Consider the following 21,690-nt stretch of genomic DNA (forward strand, 5'->3'; position numbering starts at 1 on the left):
ATGAGCGAGTCTGTGAAGGTGGCTGTGAGATGTCGCCCGATGAACGCTCGGGAGCTCCAGCAAGGATGCAGGGTACGTTCGTAGAGGCGGACAATGAACAGCCACGAGATCGTCGACGCTTTCGAGTTCATGTCACACGCACCCACGCCACCAACGTGCACTATGCACGCTTCCGCTTCTGTTTCTCGTTTTGTTTATTCGTGGAAAGTATGTGGATAACTCGTCGTTGTTCTATCGAGCGCGTTGTAGCCTAGCGACCGTATCAAAACACGCGAGCAACATGCATGGACACTGTCATTTTTCTGCTAGGAATTTTTTTTAAGAGATCATCCTCTCTGAATCTTCGAATCTTCGACTCGAGTTCGTTGGATGAACGAATTTCGTCCGATCAAGGATGGTTTTAGTTTTATTAAATAAGCAAAGTCACCATGAAGATTCTGATTGGTTTTTCTTTCTTTTTGTTTCAGATCTTTTACCCTCGATGTGCAATGTGGGACGTTTAAGCCTCCAACGATTTTTCGATCGCGTATTTTACCAAATAATTTTGTTTAAATGTCGATATATTTTTAAACAAATTTTTAAATACGTCACTTTGAAATCTGTTGGATATCGTGGTAGAGATGCTAATGAATAGCCACGAATTTTCCTAGATCTTTTCGAATGTCCCGCAACAAGCTAAAAACTCGACTTAGCCTTAAGCTCTCGTCCCACATTGCACAACGCCTTAGTAAAAAGAAAACTGCATTTTTTATTTATTTAAACTGAATAGTTCTTTTTAATATTGTTAACGTCTTGTGGCTGTTAGCAACATGATGTGGCGCTGAATGTTAGAATTTTTTAACAAGTAGGAACTGTCTGTCTCTTTAACTGTTATAACTATTACAGTTCTGCGGTAAACCATAAAAAGCTTGAATTTCTTTTACACCATAAGAAAGAAAAAAGATCGATCGTATGATATAGGTTATGAATTCGACGATTTACATCGGAAATAAAATAAAGAAATCCCCTTTATCCCATACAAATCAAACGTAATTTTTTCACAATAAAAGAAATTCAAAGAACGGCGAAATAATTAGTTTACCGTAATGCGTATCAACGAGTATATTTCGTTTTTCTACGTATCCAGGAAGCTACACCATCGTCGAAAAGAGTATCCCTACAGTTGCTTATTTCTTCGATATTCGATATTCAACTATTCGCATCAATAAAACCGTAAATTTCTTTTGCACAAATGCTATGTAACGTAATGGAAGAGTTTCGCTATTTGAGAAATTCTCGATTTCAAAATTGTTTGATTTTGAAGATATCGATTAAATAAAAACAGGTCTTCTAATCTCACGGATAAATCACACATCGTGCTTACTTCAAGTATACCTAATACATACTATTCCAAAGTTATAATTATATGGAAGAATATAGGAAAATAACAAATATGACAGTTAACTATTAATTTGTATACTATGTTTGTATATATCTATACTTTAATAAAAATCATTTTATCGAGATATTCGTAATTTTTCAGGTTTCGATCGACAAGTTTTTAATTATACGTTGAACGTTTTACGGGCGTTTTGTGAATATGCATTGCAGTTCGCTTCGTGTGAACCGAAACTCAGACCAGGTCAAAATACGAGAAACTATAAATATGTCGTTTAATAATTAGCGTGGAACTTTAAAATTTGAAAATCATTATACCGTTGATATAAATCAAGAAATATGTGCGTGTATTTATCGCGAATCGTACGATCGCACCTACGCAAAAGTTACACGTACACGCAGCGTGCACGTGTGTCTCTTGTGACAGTGTGTCAACCACGTGTGTCGCCCTGCATGAACGTGAAAGAAGGAAAAACAAGGAGGATATAAAATTGGTAGCACGACTGTGGCTTTCCATCGATTTGGCATATATTCCGCTTCATCGATAAGCATGTGAATACGTACATATATATATATAGTTATAGTTTATATATATATATATATATATATATAGGCATGTAAAATGATGTGTGCAACGACGCGGTTCGATACTACTATCTATGCATCGTGTATGCACCGATCAGCTTAGCGTGCCTACGTTACCTTCTGAATATCTTATGGAATAGTAAATTTAATGACGACTCACTGTACACGATGGTCCGTGATACGTAGCTGTGAGGTACGTGATGGACGTACGATGAAAATGGAAAGGGACTTCAAGTCAACACGCGACAGATAGGATACGAGTTTTCTTTTCTTTTAATTGTATTTACGTTTGTTTTTCGTTACTCGAAAAGTATAGAACGTTAACTTTGTTAAAAGAATTCGTGCGCCGTATTCGTTCAATTTTATTAAGTTCGATAATGTAGGAATATACGTACACACGCATATAGAAGTGTAAAACGATTTAAGATACAGGAATTATCAGGAAAGATATTCGTTATTTCATATTTTACTGTTCGATGCATTTAGAGCATTTATTATGTCAAGTTTAATTGTTAATTGATATTTTGTCGGATCATACCCCGTTCTACAATTTTACAATTTTAATTTAATTTTAAGGCAATTTAGTTTCATTTTATTGTATCAGGTTTAACTCTCGACCAACGTTGTTGAATCACGTGTCGCTAATTTTAATCAGAGTACTTGATTTTAAATTAACCTAAATTTGAAATTAATTTGGCCGATCTGAGAGTATCGCGGTCGTCTAGCATAGCAGTCGACTTTTAATTACATCTGTCAAACTTATTTACTCGATGTATCGAATGAAAAATGAGAAAAGAAGCTCGAATCGATAATTTAGTTACAATACCGAAATAGGAAGAAGCGACAATCGCGTTTTATTATTATTTCCGCGAAATTCGATCGATATGAGTATGAACTACAAACTATCGCTAAACCGACGTTGCAAGTAATAACCACATTACACGGATAGTTTTTGCATAACGAGTATAGAGGTGTCGCAATATAACGCGATCGATAAATGGTTGGTCGATCAATTAGTTTTATAAAAAAAAATGAAACTTTGATCGTTCTTGCACGCGTTACTTGTAAATTACGGGAGTGCGGTTATAGGTTTTAATTTCAAATCCAGCCAAGTTTTTTGCCGGATCGATATTCCGCTCGGATGAAGTTTACAAAAACCTGTTATTAATAAAGGCAGGAACGTTTGCGAACATTTATCCTTTTTTATACGCGTAGTTCGCTTTTAAGAATGGATTAAACAGAAAAATATTTGCACAACGGAAACCTACATGCACGCACACTACGAAAACATATTTTTCCAAGTCACGGTGTTTCGTAAATGTACAGCGACCTTAATTCATGCCGCGATATGTCGCTCTATATCTGTATTTTGATCTTACGTTGTTACACGTGATATTACACGCCGTTGCGTTCTTCTTTCTTGGTTCTAGCCTCTTATTTCTTCTCCGTTCTTCCTCCGATCCCCGTTACTTTTTGCGTCTCTATCCTTTTTTTTCCTATTCCCTCTGCGTCTTCGCATTCTTTCGTTATATACTGCAAACAGTATACTTTGCGGTATACAACTTTGAGAAACAGCAACTTTGAGAGCTATTAAAGAGCTACAAGTAACAAAGCTATTAAATCGATCAGCAACGATGAGATATTATCAAACTTGTATTATTAATAATAATGAAATTTCATCGACCTTTACACATCTGTCGGTAAACTCGAAAATTCACCTATCGTATTTTCACCTGCGCAGAACGTGGTAACGATCGATTCCGCGTCAAAATGCTGCACCCTCGAGTGTCCAGCAGCCGCAGGCCCCGGAAACGGCAAGGTGTACCAATTTGACGCCGCCTTCGGTCCGGAAGCAACTACGGAATTCGTCTACGAAAACGTTGGTTCGGTCATCGTGGAAGCTGTACTGGACGGCTACAATGGCACCGTGTTTGCATACGGACAAACAGGCTGCGGCAAATCGCACACAATGCGCGGTTTCATCGAACGTACTTTAGACCACATCTTCGAGGCCACGTCGACGGCCAGCGCGCAAATGAGATACTTGGCCCTGCTGAGTTACCTGGAAATTTACAACGAACGATTAAGGGATCTATTGCAAGACGGTGCGAGCGATCTACTGACCTTGAAAGAGGATCCCAATCGTGGAACTTACGTGGCTGGAGGTTTGAGAGAGGTGACGGTGAAAGATGCGGCGGAATGTGCACGACTGGTCGAACAAGGTGATAGAAGAAGAGCTGCCGCGGCTACTAAAATGAACGCAGCTAGTTCCAGAAGTCACGCTGTGTTGACGTTATCCTTGGAAACGCTGGCCATTAACGAAGAGAACAGTAAGACCGAGAATACGGTAAAGAGGGGAAGGCTTCACCTGGTGGATCTTGCTGGATCCGAGAGGCAAGCGAGGACTGGTGCCACCGGAGATAGACTGAAAGAGGCAGCTAGCATTAATTTAAGCCTTTCCGCGCTGGGAAACGTGATCAGTGCGTTGGCTGCTGGTCATGGCAGACACGTGCCATATAGGTATGTCGATAGACTGTTAGACAAAGTTTTAGAATCGTTAGGATAACGTACTTATGCGAAGAATACAGGAGAAAAGCGCGATACGTCGCGTTTCTCCACGATTCGGCCACTTGACGGCCAAAAAGGAATACTTCGATATCAAATGATCGTAAAAACGGTGAACTCGTTAAGTCCAGAGATTAAAGTCTTCGTAAAAATATGACAGGTAACGCAACGCGGCATAGTAGAATCAGAGTATTTCGAAAACTAAATCGGACGTAAGTTTCGTTAAAATCGTCGATTTATACCCGGTGATTGGTTCCTTTGTTAGTTATATTGAGAATAACGTCGCGACATTAGATAAAAATTTTATCGTTGAATAAATTCTTGGAGTTATCGTCGTGAACGTTTCGAAAATTCTCATGCTATTTCTTACGACATTTCGCGGATATATCGACTGTTCTTTAAAGGCCTGTACTAAATTGTTTCGATATTCGATCATTGTTTGAATCGACGCTAGAAGAAACTTCTATACTTGAAACGATAGAAAACATCGCGTAACGAACGCGGTCGATCGCAAAATCACTAAACGTTTCCTTTGAAAATTCCCTATCCAGAGACAGCAAACTAACCAGGCTACTAAGAGACAGCCTCGGTGGAAATGCGAGAACTCTAATGATAGCTTGTATAAGTGGCAGCGACGTGGACGCCGAAGAAACTCTGAGTACCTTGCGATACGCAGCCAGAGCTCGATGTATCAAGAACAAACCTGTCGTCAACGAGGATCCAAAAGACGCTTTACTGAGGCAATATCAATTAGAACTGCAACGTCTAAGGAAGTTGATCGAGTCGAACGATCGGTCGCTCGTAAAAGAGATACCCGCGAAGGCAGAAATCGAAGACGAAGAGAGTACCGAGCAACGAGAATACACCGAGCATGTGAAAAGATTAAAGGAGGAGTGCGAACACTCCAATCTATCTGCTCAGAAGCTTCGAGAGGAATTACAGGCTATGAAGACTCGCTACGAAGCTGGTACTATCAGCGATACGAGGACCAAGCCTGTTTCTCAGCGGCCGATGGACGAACAGGATGTGGAACGGGAGGAAAGGCGAAGAAAGAAGCGAGAAGCGGCCATGCAAGAGGTATTGAAGAGATTGGAAAGGTTAACTATCGGAGGAGAGGAGCAAGGAAATACCGAATTGAGGAGACGACGAGAAAAAAGAAGGAAGAGGCTGGAGGCTCTCGCTTCGGCTCTGGAGACTAGCGCTCAGGAAGGAAACGGAAGCGTCTTCCAGGTGTATGGTCAACTCCGGTTAGTAGTTTTAACCCGCGAAAGCTGCGTGAAATATGTATGCGCGAAACATACGCGTATACCTCTTTGTTACACTATTGAATTCTATCCTTTTAGCAATTCGTACGATGAAATTTAGATTCTAGATTTTCTGATTCTACGCAGTGCGAAGAAACTCGAGTATTTGTACGCGGTATTAACGATATAATTGAAAATAGAATATACGATATAATTTAACGATTTACATTGGTATTGTTACATTATATATTTGTCTATTCGGCTAAAATTATATTTGCACGTAGATCGACGGAAGATGCGCTAAAACGAATGGCGAAACGAGCGAAGCAACTCGAAGCGGAAGCAGCCGATCTCCAAGCTTGCTGGGACGCGGAGCGACGCGATCTCTTGCGCAGAGAACTGCTTACCTCGCAAATATGCGACGCGATGGTTCCTCATCTTCGACCCGGATGTCCGTTTCGCGATGTCGCTGCCGTCAGATCCACGGCCACTTGGAGCGACGAGCTGGGTCGTTGGAGATTACCGGACGCGACGCCATATATTTCCCTTCCTCCAGCGCCTTCGTTAGCGCCTAAAGACAATATACAGTACAACGTAGTGCCTTCCAAACCTGATCTTAATAATAATAGCAATAACGAGGATAACGTGGACGAGATCGACGTGGAAGCTGAGAACGAGGAGAGCAGCGAACAGGAACGGGCGAAGAAACTCGATATCGTTGACACGTACTTTCGACGAAATAGGATCGACAAGCTCTTGGCTCACGCGAGAGAAGCGAAAACATTTGGTAAGCAGCGGTGTAAAAGCGATGAAAATTTGGAAGATATCGGTCGTTATATATCGTTGATCGAGGCTTTGCCTTCTTTGTAAAACCGTTGAATCCGTCGATGCGCGACGATCCCGTGACGAGACGTTTCTATCTTCTCTTTCTATCTCCGTCGAGCAGAATCGGAAGATACGATTTCCTTATTTTTTTCTCGTTATATGCACGCTACGACGACGCGAACGATAGAGTCTCGTGAAAATCCATAAAGGCACGCATCGACGGATTGACCTGAGAAGCTCGTTGCTTGAAACCTAGAAATCTATCTCCTCTTGCAAACGTGTACGTGTCTAGTAAAACCGGAAAACAGAAATCCTATATATAACAAACGATGAGATAAACGATGATAACCGCGTTGTAGAACCGGGCAGCCGACTCAGCAGATCAGTTGGTTCCGAGGATAGCGTTCCTTTTGGAGGCAATCGTCTTCAACTGAACGCCTTAAATCTGCAAAGTAGCGCGCCAGTGATCGGCGACTTGGATGGTTACAGGCCAACGCAACGTCTACCGACCGGACGAACGAGCCGACCAGGTTGGACGTTGGAAGAAAATTCGATAAATAACAAAAGTTGTCTCGTTAATCAAGCGATAAAGCGGAATCCTCCTCGAATCTTGGAGGCGTTGCCCTCGCAACGCAATCCCCAAGGTACGAACGATGTCTTCAAGTTTGGAAATAAAGCCACGTCGGAGAGAATATCCGATAAACTATCGTCGACATTCGTTGGCAACCAAGCGGATGACAACCATTCGACGCTGGTTGAACACGCTCGTTCCCCCGCGTATTGAGATCGAAGGCACAAAGCCACTGACAGTCGGCGATTGCGGACTAGGACGACATCGGTGGGAGACGCGGATGAGGTACTCCTACTATAGTAGTTACACGAGTAGGTGTGCTTTAGAATCGGTCGATCAGTTCTTATCAGCTTCTCTACGTATATACGTATTTCATACTTATTTTATACGTTATACGTATCCTATGCGTTTTTCTAGTTTCGATACGTAGATACGTCGAAAACGGATAGATATCTACGGTTTATTTCGTATCTTCGTTTCGTTTATATTCATTTTAACGATTATTAAAGTATCGCCTTTGTTCGTAGTTTCGTATTATAAATCATAGTTTGACATGTACGCGTTTTAAATTTATACACCGTAACGCTGATAATTCTATTCCGTTATCCAATTATTCGACGCAAAAGTAAAAGTTTCCTTTACGCGATATTACGAGTCATTCTCGTTCTCTTTCACGATAAAAGAGACCTATCTTGTATAGGTCTTAATTTGAACATTTTGCGAACTGGCTTGCGTGAACGACATTCGCATAAAGGGCGTCCCGCTATAACTTCTGTATCGCTTGGAATGTGTTGTGGCGCGCCTTGTATACATACGTCGTAAGAAATTACGTTAGCACATGCGAAGAAATTCTGAAATTTGAGAAGACGTTCGTAATAGACGAAACAAAGGAGACGATTTACACGTGGTAGATAATTATTCGAATTCCAACGATACCCGGACGTAGACTTGGGTTTTTGTTTTGTGACAAATTACCATCGTATCCTACGTATCATTTCGCTTTTGGTAATACGAACCAGTCGTTATATAGCGTATATAGGATATATAGCGGTAACATTCGTTTCGCAAACTAACGAGGATGACGACAGAAAAGTTACCACTGGGCCAAGGTTACACGGTCGATGTGTGTTTATTTCGATATAAAATACGTTAAAATTTCTAAATACACGCGTGCGAACGTTCTGCTAGGTGGAAATGTTGTTAATCGAGCATCGACGGATCACGGAGTTACCTAATAATTCAGAACGCTAACTAACGAAATCATAAAAACAAATATGCTCGAAAATTTGTCTTCGTTTTTACCATAGCCATCCGAACAACCAACGGAACTACTTCTTCCATCTCTCTGAATATTTTAAAGATATCGATTGTCACAACTTGACCGATATTTATGCAAATTTATACTTTCGCGAATATAAATCAGAAAGGTGGAACTCCGGTAGGAAAAAAATTGTCTCGTCTGTTAAGTATTCTAAATTAAGCAGCTAAATTTGGATATCTCGCGTACATATTTTTCCATATAACGCATATTCTTTGCATTTTCACATCTTCGGATTTTCCATAAACGCGTAAAAATCCGCGTTGGTTCAGCCACTTTCGTTTCGTTATAAAACTGTACGGATTTATCGTCCGTGTTTTAAAAAGCTTATTATTCCGAAGCTAGAAAATTTATAGTCTCTTTCGAGCTTCTCTTACGATCCATAAATTATCATAGTATCGCGTCCCCTTCGTATTCTGTAGTAACGTGTAAAATATGTTTTACAAAAATGGAAATAAAAATTCGCGATTAATAAATAGAAAAGTATTTTAATCGCAACGAGAAATCGTAAATTACATAAATATTTTACATAAATAAACTACCGATGATATAAATATTAATTATATAAATATAATGATAATATAATTGTAATATTTTCGTAATTGTCTTCTAATTTCGTCGTGATTTACAATAACGTAGATATATTTATTCGACAAGTTCATCTAGATCTCGTGGCATTCGTTCCCGTTAGAGCTGTAAAAGTAACGTCGCAAAGATTACACGCACACGCACGGTGTTACGCAACATCTTGGCCCATGGGATATATCGACAAAACCAGTCTCGCACAAAACATTCGAATTAATTAATTTCTATCTAGCAACGTCTAATCTCTCCAAAGATGGTAGAAACGAATTTTCTCGATGCTTGTTACAGGAAGTAGCGTTTGAAGCGTGTATCCTACGAACGCGATAGCGACGAATATCCTCGTGCAACCAGTCAGTTTCCATACCTACTTGGTCAGGGATGACGGAGGCTACGTGTGAACTTTGCTTTTCGTTGTGGGAAGATAGCGATTTAACGAACGACCCTCCGCCCTCCACTCCTCTGGTTTTTAACTCGTTAAGGACGAAGCAGCGAAATATCGTGTAAAAGTTGCGTAAATGCGGCAGTATTAAAAAGAGGTAAATAAAGTAAGTTATTATTTTGTGAAATTAGAAAAAAAAAATCCATCGGAATGATCGTCTCCTGGAGAATAACAGATTACTCGATGTAAATACGTTATAAGCAATACGTACAAGATAGGTACTGCAATTTTTTCGAGTTGCATGTTTATTTCGATTCATCGTGTCGCCGTTGTTTTTTGATATTTTTTTCATATCAGGTTGCTTTTTTTTCATATCTACGATTTTTAATAAAATTAGTTGCTTTAAGAATATAAGTTAAACGATCTTTTTACGATCTTCGATATAATTTTCAACCAACGTACGATACGATTGAATCGTCATTATCAATCTACAATTTACGATATGTATGCAAATGTAAGCGCAAAATATTCGGTCCACTATTCGATTTCGTTACGTTGTCTTTTACGTTGTATCGGTTTCGAAAAAAATTAATCTCTCCGATGTTATCGGCGCTCTACGCCGACGCCGCTACTCGTTGCTATAAATAGATCGAATAGAATTTAAATTACCAATAATCTCAGTTTTTTTCGTTCCTCGCGATACATCATCGTGAACGTTACGCGATCGTCGAATGTTAACAAAACTCGTCAGAAATCAACTTATCTTTAACGTAATCGTACAAAACATTTCCTTATCCGTTTTTACATCTAATCTATGTTGAACCGTGACTTTAATCGCAAACGACCATCGAGCTGGAACAAACTAGTACTTTTTGTGAAATCCAGCGCAATTCGACACACTTTTCAAGAAAATCTCGACGTTGGTCGATAATAGAAAACAAAGAAAAGAGAGCGAAAGAAAAAATTCCCAAATCGGTTGAAACCCGAAGGAACTGTAATTCGATTCGGATTCGAGCAGACCAACGGAAATACGATCGAAAATCGACTAAAATGAAATCAGCTTTCGAAACGTGTTATAAATTTACAGACAATTAATATTCGCGGTAATAAACGTTTGCAGTTTTAAATACGAAATCTATAACTTTCGGTGCAATGTGCGCGTAACGCGAAACAACGGACAGGGTTCGTAGGACTGTAGCTTTCCGTACGTACGTTTCCATACGTACGTTTCCATACGTAGGTAGAAACAAACGACACTGCTTCGATCTCTACTCTGTAGGAGCGACAGAAGTTAAAGTAAAAAAGGAGAAACTTCGACGGTTAGTCATTGTAATTACACGATGACGGAAAACTCTGTACAGTCACGGTTGCCTAGCGTTCGTTGCGACACTTTTCGGATTAGATACTGATTTATCGTTCCTCGATAAAGATCGTTGCGAAATATCCGCCTTACGGGAGAGATTTCAGATGTACCAACGGCGGTTTTCACCTGACACACGCGCGCCACTAAAAAGTGCCAGAGAAAGAATCAAAAGTCTACCTGCGATCCATCTACGATAATGCTATGAAATTTTTGTACGTGGAGCTTTGTTCGAGCGTTACGCGGTCGTAAGTAGAAAAAGAGGCGAAATAAAAGGAAAAGTTTGTAAACGAAAGTGTATTACGGTTTCCGTCATTCGCTTTAGAAATTAATTTCCTCTTTCTTACAGGGGACTATAACGGAATAACTTCTTTATTTCTTTTCCTTTCTTCGTAATTGCAAAGTGTACGGTTGTAGTAGAAAATCGTATTTTGTAAAGCGTCCTGTTGCTTCGCGTATACGACGTGTATGGAAACAAGGAATTCGTTATAAATCAACATTTTCGTATACTGATATTTTCGATTTTAATAATTTTAATAATTAATAAATAGGAAGTAAAAAAGAGACGCTAGTTTCTCGTGACGCGAGAATCGATACCAATTTGCGATACGCAGCCACGATATCGAAACGAACCGAGGCCAAAGACGAACGGTGCCAAAGATGATATCCCCTCGAAGCTTTTAGAGAAATTTCACAGCCAGTCGCGCGAACTGATCGAGCAACCAGTGACTCTCTCCTAAAACCTTTACTTTCCATTGAATCTCCGGAAAGAGGAAACACGAAACAGAGGCGAAATTATAAAAAGTCTATTATAAAAAAAAAAAAAAAACATTCAAAAATACCTATGACGAATTTTTTTCTGAAAAGAATGTAACAAACACGGTTTATTTCCAGTTAATTTTCTTTCAAAATACGTTTGTCAACGTTAATCGGAAACTAATTGCCGTTCTCGAGTCAACGTAACGACGATAATCTATAATTTCGCAACACTTTGGTATTCCGGTAACATTAACGTGCCTCGTACGAAATACGCTTTTAAACGAACGAACATGGTTATTCCAAGTGGAAGATGATTTAGTTGGTCATGTTCGAAACGCTTCGTGTAATAAAACCGACGCGTAAGTATTTTCGTTGAAGAAAATAAAAGTGGCCTTGAATACCGCAACACTAACGATCCGAAAAAAGAAGACAATTTCTCCGGCTTTCTTCAACGTCGAACACAACTTTTCCCCCATTCTCTCGATAACTCGAGAAACGAAGAAACATTCGTACGTTCGATTACCATCGAGTTAAGATCAAATATAAATTAACTTTAAACCCTGCTACATTTTACCACGTTTGCTACGTTTCACATTCACATTGAATAACAATAGGCGTTAGATATACACAGAATAATCAGTTCTACGAATGATCTCATCGCGTATCGCGGCTTATCGATATAGCGAATGATCGACCGTTCGAACGCTTTGTTGATCTTTGCAAACTGTATACACGCGACAGATATCTTCTAATTTTTATATACTTTGTCAGATACGTTTCAAACTTTGTCGCTATAATCGCGATATGCCTCGATATGCCTCGTTAGTGCGCTAATGGGATTTCAAAATATTTCGTATAACGCGTATATATGCAAAAAGTTTCTAATACTTTCGCGAACTACTCTACGTACGAGTAGATTTCTTGGGATGTCATTAACGTTCGATGCTCGTTATATCCTTTATATAATGCTTTATCTTGCGTTCTACTAGGAATCCGTAACACGCAAAACAAAGAGTTCCTACGATCGTTTCCCTTGATACTCGGTGTCGTAGAACCGTATTATTTATTGGCTAATAAAATCGATCTGAAATTACTCGTGATCGAGTGAAACGGTCGTAAAGATTACGTGGAAAAAAGTGTCGCGACCGAGCTCGCCCGTTCCAACATTCAGGGAGAACGAAAGCGAACGAGCTCGCCCGTTCCAACATTCAGAGAGAACGAAAGCGAATGATGGAAAAAGCCAGCTTACCGTACACATGTGTACAACGGCGATGGCTCGCTTTTACTTTCTCTGTTTTGCGCGAAACGCAAAGTAGCGGCCGCGAGGCTGCTAAATGCCGCTTCAAAAAGCGGTCCGCTTTCCCTCTCGTCCTGTCTCCAGATATCGAAACATGACCGCCTCTCTTAAAATCCTTTGAAATTTAGAATCCCAAGGAATTTGTCACTTCTTATCGTTTCGATCAACGTTTCGTAACCCTTGTCATCCGTAGATCAGCCATTCGAACGGGTTCTTTGGATTTGCATTATTTTTCAAAACTACTAATTACATCGGCGATTCTACAATAGTAATCCATATAGTTCCATATAAGCTCGAGAAGGTAAGACAGAGGCGAGCAGCGAGCAGAATTTAACGTAGGATTTTTCATTTCCCTGTTAAATTTTCATTTATTTCAACTTCTCCGTTGTTTATCGTTTGTCACATTCGCCACTAATAATCTTTACGCGTTAAAACATAATTTGCAATGTTTTGAAATTTTAAATATAGATATTTATCTTTGAATGTAGCGAGTAAAAAATTAAAAAGTTAAAAAATTCGATACACTCACATTCGCGATTTACCGAATTAGAATTTACTTCCAATTTCTATCAAACTTGGAAACCCATTACCCTTAATAGAGCCAGCATCGTACTTTCCACCGTTCAATTCTGTTTCGAGGAATTGCAAAACATATAACGAACTAAATCGCTCTAAGTGTACTTGATTTGTTACCGTCGTGAGATTGCAAAATACGCAACTACAACGTTTCCTTTTCCCATTAATTGCGCTACGTACATCTACATACCTGTACATACACGTACGTGTGTATGTTGTTTCTGCCATCGTATTATGATAAAAAAATTACATTTTATCGTATACTTTCCTATTTCTCTTTGTCAATATTTAATTCCCAAATTTCTTAAGGTTGTTTTCAACAACACAGTACTCGAGTAAAATGAAAATATTTTCTGGCATTTTTGTTACAAAATTATAATATTATCATTTGAATATTAGACAATTAAATGCATTTAAGATGAAATTTAATAGTTGTTTAAGTTGTGGTTTGATATATTTAAGATGAGACTTAATAAACTTGATAAATCGATGAGATCAACATTTTTATCTGCAGTTTCACAAACTTTCTTGCTAAATAAATCACGAAGAAAACGTTAAACTATCTACGTATATATGCATATCTGGCCAAATTTATTATACGTACATAAAACAGTTCGAAAAGAAATAAGCAATGAAAATGGATGGTGATATGTCTTTTACGAAATAGCTGTACCTTTTACCACTCGTAAAGAAGCTCGTAAATATAAATGACTAAAATAAGCAAATTGTCAAGGCTACGTAGGCATTTGTCACTGATGCATTCGTTAAGTGGTTAATAAACTCACTCTGGCGAAAAGCAATAGTATATTTACCTTAACCGAAGAAAACAGATATTTCTCACGTTACCATCGTATGTATTCCTAGTACACGGTTACTTTCAACACTTGGTCTTATTTCGAGGTTATGTCGTAATTTGAAGGTTAAAAATACTAACTTAGCATAGATAAACATCAAGAAAAATCGGTCCCATCGTGAATTCTCGTATATTGTCACGATTATGTCACGCATCCTGCATTGATCTCAAGTTCGACCGACGTGTTTCATCGCCTTTCGTTCGACGTCTCCCCCCTTTCCTCTATAATCGCGGAAAACAACATTTCCCGAATCAGAGCAAAGTAGCGTAGCGATCTTGTTACTCGGCGTAATTCACGCGAAACCGTTGCTACGCGAGCCTCTTCCACCAGCAGGACAATTTGAAGTTAACATTGTGATCGTTGCAGCTGGTTCAAAGAAGTTTTTCCTTCGCTCAGACTGGACTTTCTACGACACATGATTCGCTATGTAGATAAATATTAAGCTTCGTAACGAGTATATTCGCATGAATATGAAAAATTCTTAGCGAGAAAAGTGATAAACCATTATAATTACATAATTATTTAGCATAGCTAACGAATAATTACAATCAACAAAGAATGTAAAACAATAATTATAGGATAAACTAAAACAATTGATTGAAAATTTACGAGGATAATCAATTATAATTCGCAATTATAGTTCGTAATGTAACCTTTTAACCACACACACACACACATATATTGGATAAATAAAAGCAATTATGGTTTCGTATGGATTGTAAAGTATTTTTCGATTAGACTCTTTCTTATAGCGGCATATATCAAAAACGAAGAGAATGGCAAACCGGAAATCATCTGCAGATATAGCTATAGACTGTTGTGTTAGGTTATCGTTAGAATTAACTTCCGCAGAGGTTAAACGACTAGTCGATAGACGTCTATCAAATCATCATAAAAATACAGTTGCAGGATTCGCTTGCTTTCTTAAATAGAAGATACTAATTAAATTAATTCTCATATTCTTACAATAAATAATTCAAAGTATGCATACGTATGGGAATTTATCTAATTCCCAACACCTCTAAATAATAATTTTTGCCTTTCTTTTCTAAATTATACTTTCCAACAATACCGTACAATCATATAAAAATATCCACACTTTATCTAATCGTAATATCCAAATAATACCTGTATACAAATATAAAGATATTTCTGAACACAGCGATCTCGTGATATCAGATGACCTCTAAAATGTTTTTCTCTTTAATTAGCAATAATATCATGTACTATTCGCTAATGCAAATAAATACAAACTCTCAGATTACATATATCGAACTCTCGTGTAACAATTCATTACAAACAATTATTTTCCTCATCGTTGCGTTGCGGTGTTGAAGGTCTAATACAATATCGAACATCTACAAGCTATAATACACTTCTCTATAGAGTCATTTGTATTTAAAATATCTATTAACATTATCGACAACGTCGATGTTATTGCTGATTGAGAAAAATATTTTAAAAGATATACTTCAAAGTCGCTTAATTATTCAACAACGAATTCCAAGTGTTATACGATCGTGAAGTTTTAAGGAGACAAAGTCGACACGGAGAATGCCGCCGGGGTCACTGTACGCTACGTCCGTTTATGTGCACCATAGCCTGTATACTATATGATCATAAGAAAAACAGAAACGCCAAGAAGTATAGATCCATGTTCTATTTCAAACATGATCAACGGAACTTGTTACGATTACAAATGGCAACGATCTTATTCTATGCCCTTCTCTCGCTACTCATCGCTACTGTGTCTGTGTATCTAAATATCTGCTATTATATACCTCATTCTTTAAAGCAGCCATTATGCGAGACGTCGCGCCGCATACAACGCTTGTACCTAAAATAAGAATTAGTCAGAAGCTAACAGCTAACCGAAAGGTCCAAAGAATTAGCGACGTAACTGTCCCTGATATTTCGCTCTTAACCATACGAGTTCCAACCAACGATTCATAGCATAACTAATAGGGGAGACGAGTGAAAGAAGCGGAGAGACCAGAAAAAAGATTACGGGGAAAGAAGACAAAGAATATAAGTATCTATATACATATGGGAGACATGTGTTTAATATATGTATATATACACACACACACACATCGACGTTATCTTTAGAAGGAAAGAGAGGAAGGCAAATACAGTTAAGTAGCGGCACTTTGATCCACAAATGTACCGCGTGTTCAAGTTTCAAGCAAGTTGCAATACGGTCAATGATTCATACTTGCCATTAATTAATTGACAACATAATAAAATTTACTATATGCTATATTGATTAACTGAAACAAGTTTTGTAATCTCAAACTAAGATATCGAACAATATTAATATACAAATTTTTATTCGTTGGAAATATTTGACAAATAAAAATAAAATTGAATGAAGTAAAAATACAAATAATACGTATTTAAATTTATATGGGCGTGATCTTTCTAGCAAAAACAATTTCCTTTTTAACTCGCTAATGTTTCTGTGGAATAACCGTTACGTAAGAAACATTTATAATTGTACTCAAAACATAGGATAAAATTTAACATATTTTCCTTAATCAGTATCTGAATACGTAAAACATTTCTACGCCCATATTATATATGCGTTATATAAAACATTTTGAAACTTCATTAGCACTGTACGAGATGAAACACGGCTGTTACAACAAATTTCTCGATAAAAATCTTCGAATTCGCTAATCTTTCATAAAAGTCGTTATATAAAAAATGTCAACATTTTGAGAAAATTTATAGATCGACTCAAGATTATATTAAATTAAAACATAGTCGTAAAAGATCGGTAATAGTTTGTAAATAATTTATGAAGAGAACAGAATGTTCCTTAATCAGAATTTTATATTCCATTCGAATTACAGAACGATACATTATAGTGCATGAGTAGCTCACAAGCCATGTTGATCGCTTCCATAAATTAATATATAAGAGAAAATAACAATAGCACGCATTGTTTTTTAAAATTTACCTTGGAATTTAAGGTTATGTTATATTCTTACTCTCGCGATAAATAAACTCATGAAGATAAGCCCTTTGTCGTCTGAAATCTCGAGTACTAATTACGTCCCTAAAAAATGAAATTAAATATCTCGTATAAAAAGTGATCTCGATTAATTTGACGGCCGAGAAGCTCGCACACGATTATCAATATCACAGATATCCGTTAAGCAATAATGGCAATGTCAACAACATAATATAGATAATATTGTCGTACTTTATCGTATTGTACAGTCTGCTCGCCAAAGCGCTGCGCATAAAGGAATCTATGTTAAAGTTGGTCCGGAACGAGCACGGCGGAACTAGCGTACCAAGAGTGTGCATTTTGGTATCTGAGATCGGCGGCTCGGAAAAATGAATGACGCACGGTCGCAATCGACGAGCTCGGATCCAAGTCCAGCGATAGATACAAGCACAAGCGATCTACCAGTCACGGGTTTTAGTTGCCGCCGCGGAGAGGGTCCAAAAGAGAACGGAACGGCAAACTGCGTGCGAGAGACTCGACGAACAGTCGCCAGCTGGTAGCCGGTCTACGTGGATCGAGCAATCACGAGCCGGAAAGAGAGAGTGTGTGTATGCGCGCGTGTGCGTGTGTTTCCTTTTCTCTTTTATGCGCACGTAGATCAGTATACACGGTAAGAGCGATTCGCGCGATAAACGTGTGTATTCTGCTCGACTTAGCCTTAACGTTCACACTTGTGAATAGTTGTGAAGAGAAGCGAAGCGGAAGTGATTGCCACTAATAGTACCACAATGAGCGACCATCGTCGTTGACGAACCATTCAACATCGAAACGAGTCGTTTCGATTAAAACAACGTTCGAAACGAGTTTTCTACGCCGCGATACGCTCGCATGAGAGCGTGCCTCCGGCAGAATGTCGTCGGTGCTTTCGAAATTAATCGACAAGACGTCTACCAAATACGGTATTAGGCAAGAGCAGTTGATTCGTGGTATAGTCGGGGTAGCGACTACTCTCTATTTCATCAAGATCGGTTATCCGTTGGTGACTTTTGCTATAAAGCAGTACCAAAAGGGGAAAAAGCAAACTCGGAATATCGTTCAAGTGCCGAGCAGGGATAAGAATGACATTGACGATGCTAATAATAGCAAGTTGAACGGCCAGGCAGGGAAAGCAAACGTGGGTTTGGACCGAAAATTCATTAAACAGCTGATCGCGTTGCTGAAGATCATGGTTCCTGGATGGAAGACGCGCGAAGCCGGATTACTCACTTGTGCCACTCTGACATTACTAGCTAGGACGTTTTTGTCGATCTACGTAGCCACTTTAGAGGGTCAAATCGTGAAGAGAATCGTGCTTCGAGACGTTCGAGGGTTTTCTTTGATGCTCGCGAGATGGTTCGCTATAGCTTTCCCCGCGACGTTCGTTAACTCGGCTATTCGATATCTAGAGGGACGATTGGCTCTTAGTTTTAGGTATTTACACGAACAATGTATTGATTTGTAGTTTGCGTGGCTTTAACGGTTCACAAACAAGTGTCAAGTTCTGTTTTTTGTTTTTAAAGAGGACGCCTGGTAGAGCATGCTTACAAAATGTATCTGAGTCAACAGACCTACTATAGAGTGGCTGCACTGGACACTAGACTCGGAGGTGCTGAACAAAGACTGACAGATGATTTGTCCGAATTGGCCGGTTCTGTGGCACATTTGTATTCCAGTTTAACCAAGCCATTGTTAGATTGTGCATTGGTGTGCATCGCGCTTATTTCTTTCTCTTCCAAAATGGGAGCAAGAAGGATACACGGTAATACGATTAGCAAGTTATAGAGAGCTTATGAATAACCAGAGTCTAGTCGTTTGAAAGGCAAATTAAGCGACATATTAATAAGCATAGTAAATTTCCTTTGTATTGTTTTATAGGGCCATTGTTATCATGCGTGGTGATTGGTCTAACCGGACAGATTCTACGTCTAGCTTCTCCTAAATTTGGCCAGTTAGTGGCCGAAGAAGCATCAAAACGTGGAATATTAAGAGAGGCGCATGCTCGCATCAGTGCTCACGCAGAAGAAATAGCATTCTATGGAGGTCACTGTACAGAGCATCGATACCTGATCACCGCTTATAAATCTCTTGTTTCGCACTTAAGGAGAGTGTTAGCCCTGAAATTTTGGTACGTGATGTTGGAACAACTGCTCATGAAATACGTATGGTCCGGCACTGGACTTTTAGTTATTGCCATGCCTCTTCTTTATACCACAGTGACATCAGGAAACATGGCTTTAAAAGATGACGGCGACGGTACGTACATAATAAATATAAAATTAGTTTATAGTATGCGAAATACTAACTAACTATACTAAATAGGTGGAGTGAGCGAAAGGACCAGATACTTGACAACTTCTAAAAATCTTTTGAGCTCCGGAGCAGATGCCGTCGAAAGACTGATGTTGTCTTACAAAGTAAGATTTAGAATAACAGAGAGAGCGTACTAGCTAGTTCGAAGAGTAAGACGTTTATAATGTATTTCATGTATTATAGGAATTGGTGGCGCTAGCTGGATACGCAGCACGGGTCAGTGAAATGTTGGACGTATTTAAAGATGCTGCGCTATGTAAATATAGAAGAAATATCGTTAGTAGTTCATCGAGAATAACAAATAGTACAACCAATTTCGCTTTAGATAATATAATCGAATTGAAAGACGGAGCACCAGTGATAAAAGGTAATCTTCCACGAGCATACAGGTCAACAGTTCCTTTAAGTATACTTGATCGGATATGATAAGACGCAAAGGACATTTGTTATAGGGATCGTGCGTGAAAGTACAGATGGCAGTATAAGCTTGATCGACGTGCCAATAGTTACACCAAACTGTGAAATTATTGTACCTAGATTGACTATTCATGTAAGCTTCGTTATATTTTTAAATCCATGAACTATCGAAAAAAAAAAAAAAAAAAAAAAAAAAAAGGAAAATTATCGTACGCTTTCGCTTTTGTAGATAAGACCAGGGGACCATATATTAATTACCGGGCCGAATGGCTGTGGAAAGAGTTCCATGTTCCGCATAATTTCTGGTTTATGGCCAGTGTATGGAGGCACGTTGATAAGACCGGCAGAAAATTACTCTGCTAAACGAGAAAGGCCCGCCTTATTTTATATTCCCCAAAAACCTTACATGACCGTCGGTTGCTTGCGTGATCAGATCATATATCCGTCGGAATCACAAACAGAAGACTGTTGCGACGAAGAACTGCTGAAATTGTTGGAAGAAGTGGATCTACGAAGTCTGGCAGAGAGAGAGCCGAATGGACTGGATTCTTTCGTTGACTGGGACTCTACGTTGTCTGGTGGCGAAAAACAAAGACTCGCGATGACGCGTTTGTTTTACCACGCGCCTCAGTATGCGCTGCTAGACGAGTGTACCAGTGCTGTGAGCCTCGAGGCTGAAGCAGTGATTTACGAAACTGCCAAAAGGAAAGGCATAACATTGTTAACTATCACGCATCGCGTGACTTCCCTCGCGAAATATCATAAACTACTGTTACGCTTCGACGGAGAAGGTGGTTGGACTTTCGGCCCGTTAGAGGCGGTAAGTGCAACACGTCTAACGACTCAAGCTTACGAACAAACCGAGCAGCAAGAAGCGAAAGGAAGCCACTATCGAATGTTACACGTACGTTCGCGTGTTTTTTTTTTCCCCATTTTAATATGAAACGAACGACCATGTCGCAACGTGCATGTACCAAATGTATTTCGATATTTTGTTTCTGTTTGCAGGAACTCCGTGACATTCACAAGGAGGATACGAAAATTGGAATTAGCTGAAAAGAACGAGACGAATTATTTTGTATTATTCTAGCGAATTCATATAGAAACTTGTTCTATTGTAAATAGATACTAATTAATGCGTTTTGTACAGTGGTTTATAAAGGTTTCTAAACAAATATCCTATTTTTGTACGAATAAATATCGCTATTTAAAATGTCACGAAGTAGGAACGTTGTTCGACGTTGTTCGAGCATCTGTATCCTAACGTTTCTTTTCTATCGCTTATCTAAATTCAGGATAATGTAACGAAATAAAAATGGCATTTTCGTCAACCCAGTAATTTACCTGTTTATATCGTATAATAGTAGAACTATCGTATTTAATTTATTTATTGTTCGATATTCTTCGAACTTTGCAAACACATCCGAAGAAGGCGATAAACATAATTCTGATTTGCAAAGTAGCCGATTTCGTAATTTCCCGCTTAATAAAAAAGTATTCCTAAAAACGAAATCCTTTTCTTTTCCCAACCATACGAGGATTATCTACGGTTAATAACAATAGAAACTGTAATAAAGTTATCAAATATTCGTTATCCATTTGTCATTACGTGGTAGGTATTTGCGAGATGCGATAAACGAGATAGAACGATCGGAAAGGGAAACAAAGGGAAC

The 21,690-nt window shown here is 38.8% G+C and overlaps 2 protein-coding genes and 2 long non-coding RNA genes across 9 annotated transcripts; 2 read left to right on the top strand and 2 right to left on the bottom strand.

Annotated features, from left to right (window-relative positions):
• On the top strand, nucleotides 1-17,904 carry LOC126925175 (osmotic avoidance abnormal protein 3-like). Its single transcript, XM_050740493.1, has 7 exons — nucleotides 1-72; nucleotides 3,704-4,482; nucleotides 5,079-5,774; nucleotides 6,056-6,558; nucleotides 6,956-7,452; nucleotides 9,359-9,606; nucleotides 17,521-17,904. Exons 1-5 carry the CDS (start codon nucleotides 1-3, stop codon nucleotides 7,378-7,380), a joined length of 2,475 nt encoding a protein of 824 aa, XP_050596450.1. The 3' UTR covers nucleotides 7,381-7,452; nucleotides 9,359-9,606; nucleotides 17,521-17,904.
• LOC126925179 (uncharacterized) lies at nucleotides 3,273-14,773 on the bottom strand. Of its 5 annotated transcripts, none has more exons than XR_007713822.1 (4): nucleotides 6,179-6,325; nucleotides 4,087-4,387; nucleotides 3,696-4,024; nucleotides 3,273-3,560 (listed from the first exon to the last, which is right to left on the bottom strand). It is a non-coding gene; the product is annotated as an uncharacterized LOC126925179 (long non-coding RNA). The 5 variants fall into 5 exon arrangements; XR_007713820.1 differs by having other exon boundaries at nucleotides 3,681-4,024; XR_007713821.1 differs by having other exon boundaries at nucleotides 3,647-4,024.
• On the bottom strand, nucleotides 17,113-17,651 carry LOC126925185 (uncharacterized). The gene is made up of 2 exons (XR_007713829.1): nucleotides 17,504-17,651; nucleotides 17,113-17,356 (listed from the first exon to the last, which is right to left on the bottom strand). It is a non-coding gene; the product is annotated as an uncharacterized LOC126925185 (long non-coding RNA).
• On the top strand, nucleotides 17,765-21,356 carry LOC126925120 (ATP-binding cassette sub-family D member). 2 transcript variants are annotated; one of them, XM_050740387.1, is made up of 8 exons: nucleotides 17,765-18,721; nucleotides 18,811-19,049; nucleotides 19,166-19,543; nucleotides 19,610-19,704; nucleotides 19,784-19,967; nucleotides 20,053-20,150; nucleotides 20,247-20,837; nucleotides 21,026-21,356. In XM_050740387.1, the coding sequence occupies exons 1-8, from the start codon at nucleotides 18,162-18,164 to the stop codon at nucleotides 21,071-21,073; spliced, it is 2,193 nt and encodes a 730-aa protein (XP_050596344.1). In that variant the 5' UTR covers nucleotides 17,765-18,161; the 3' UTR covers nucleotides 21,074-21,356. The 2 variants fall into 2 exon arrangements, with proteins under 2 accessions (XP_050596344.1, XP_050596343.1); XM_050740386.1 differs by having other exon boundaries at nucleotides 17,770-18,721; nucleotides 20,247-20,921.
• The last annotated feature ends 334 nt before the right edge of the window (nucleotides 21,357-21,690 follow it).

Source organism: Bombus affinis, chromosome 15 (assembly GCF_024516045.1).
Source record: "Bombus affinis isolate iyBomAffi1 chromosome 15, iyBomAffi1.2, whole genome shotgun sequence".
NCBI lineage: Eukaryota > Metazoa > Arthropoda > Insecta > Hymenoptera > Apidae > Bombus > Bombus affinis.

What these genes read in the sequence shown, in the direction of transcription:
- LOC126925120 (XM_050740386.1), top strand. Translation starts at nt 18,162, where the DNA reads ATGTCGTCGGTGCTTTCGAAATTAATCGACAAGACGTCTACCAAATAC. An exon ending in GACTGATGTTGTCTTACAAA is followed by an intron (nt 19,705 to 19,783) that starts GTAAGATTTAGA and finishes CATGTATTATAG; the next exon opens with GAATTGGTGGCGCTAGCTGG. An exon ending in TACCTAGATTGACTATTCAT is followed by an intron (nt 20,151 to 20,246) that starts GTAAGCTTCGTT and finishes TCGCTTTTGTAG; the next exon opens with ATAAGACCAGGGGACCATAT.
- LOC126925175 (XM_050740493.1), top strand. Translation starts at nt 1, where the DNA reads ATGAGCGAGTCTGTGAAGGTGGCTGTGAGATGTCGCCCGATGAACGCT. An exon ending in AGCTCCAGCAAGGATGCAGG is followed by an intron (nt 73 to 3,703) that starts GTACGTTCGTAG and finishes TCACCTGCGCAG; the next exon opens with AACGTGGTAACGATCGATTC. An exon ending in GAGAGAAGCGAAAACATTTG is followed by an intron (nt 6,559 to 6,955) that starts GTAAGCAGCGGT and finishes ACCGCGTTGTAG; the next exon opens with AACCGGGCAGCCGACTCAGC.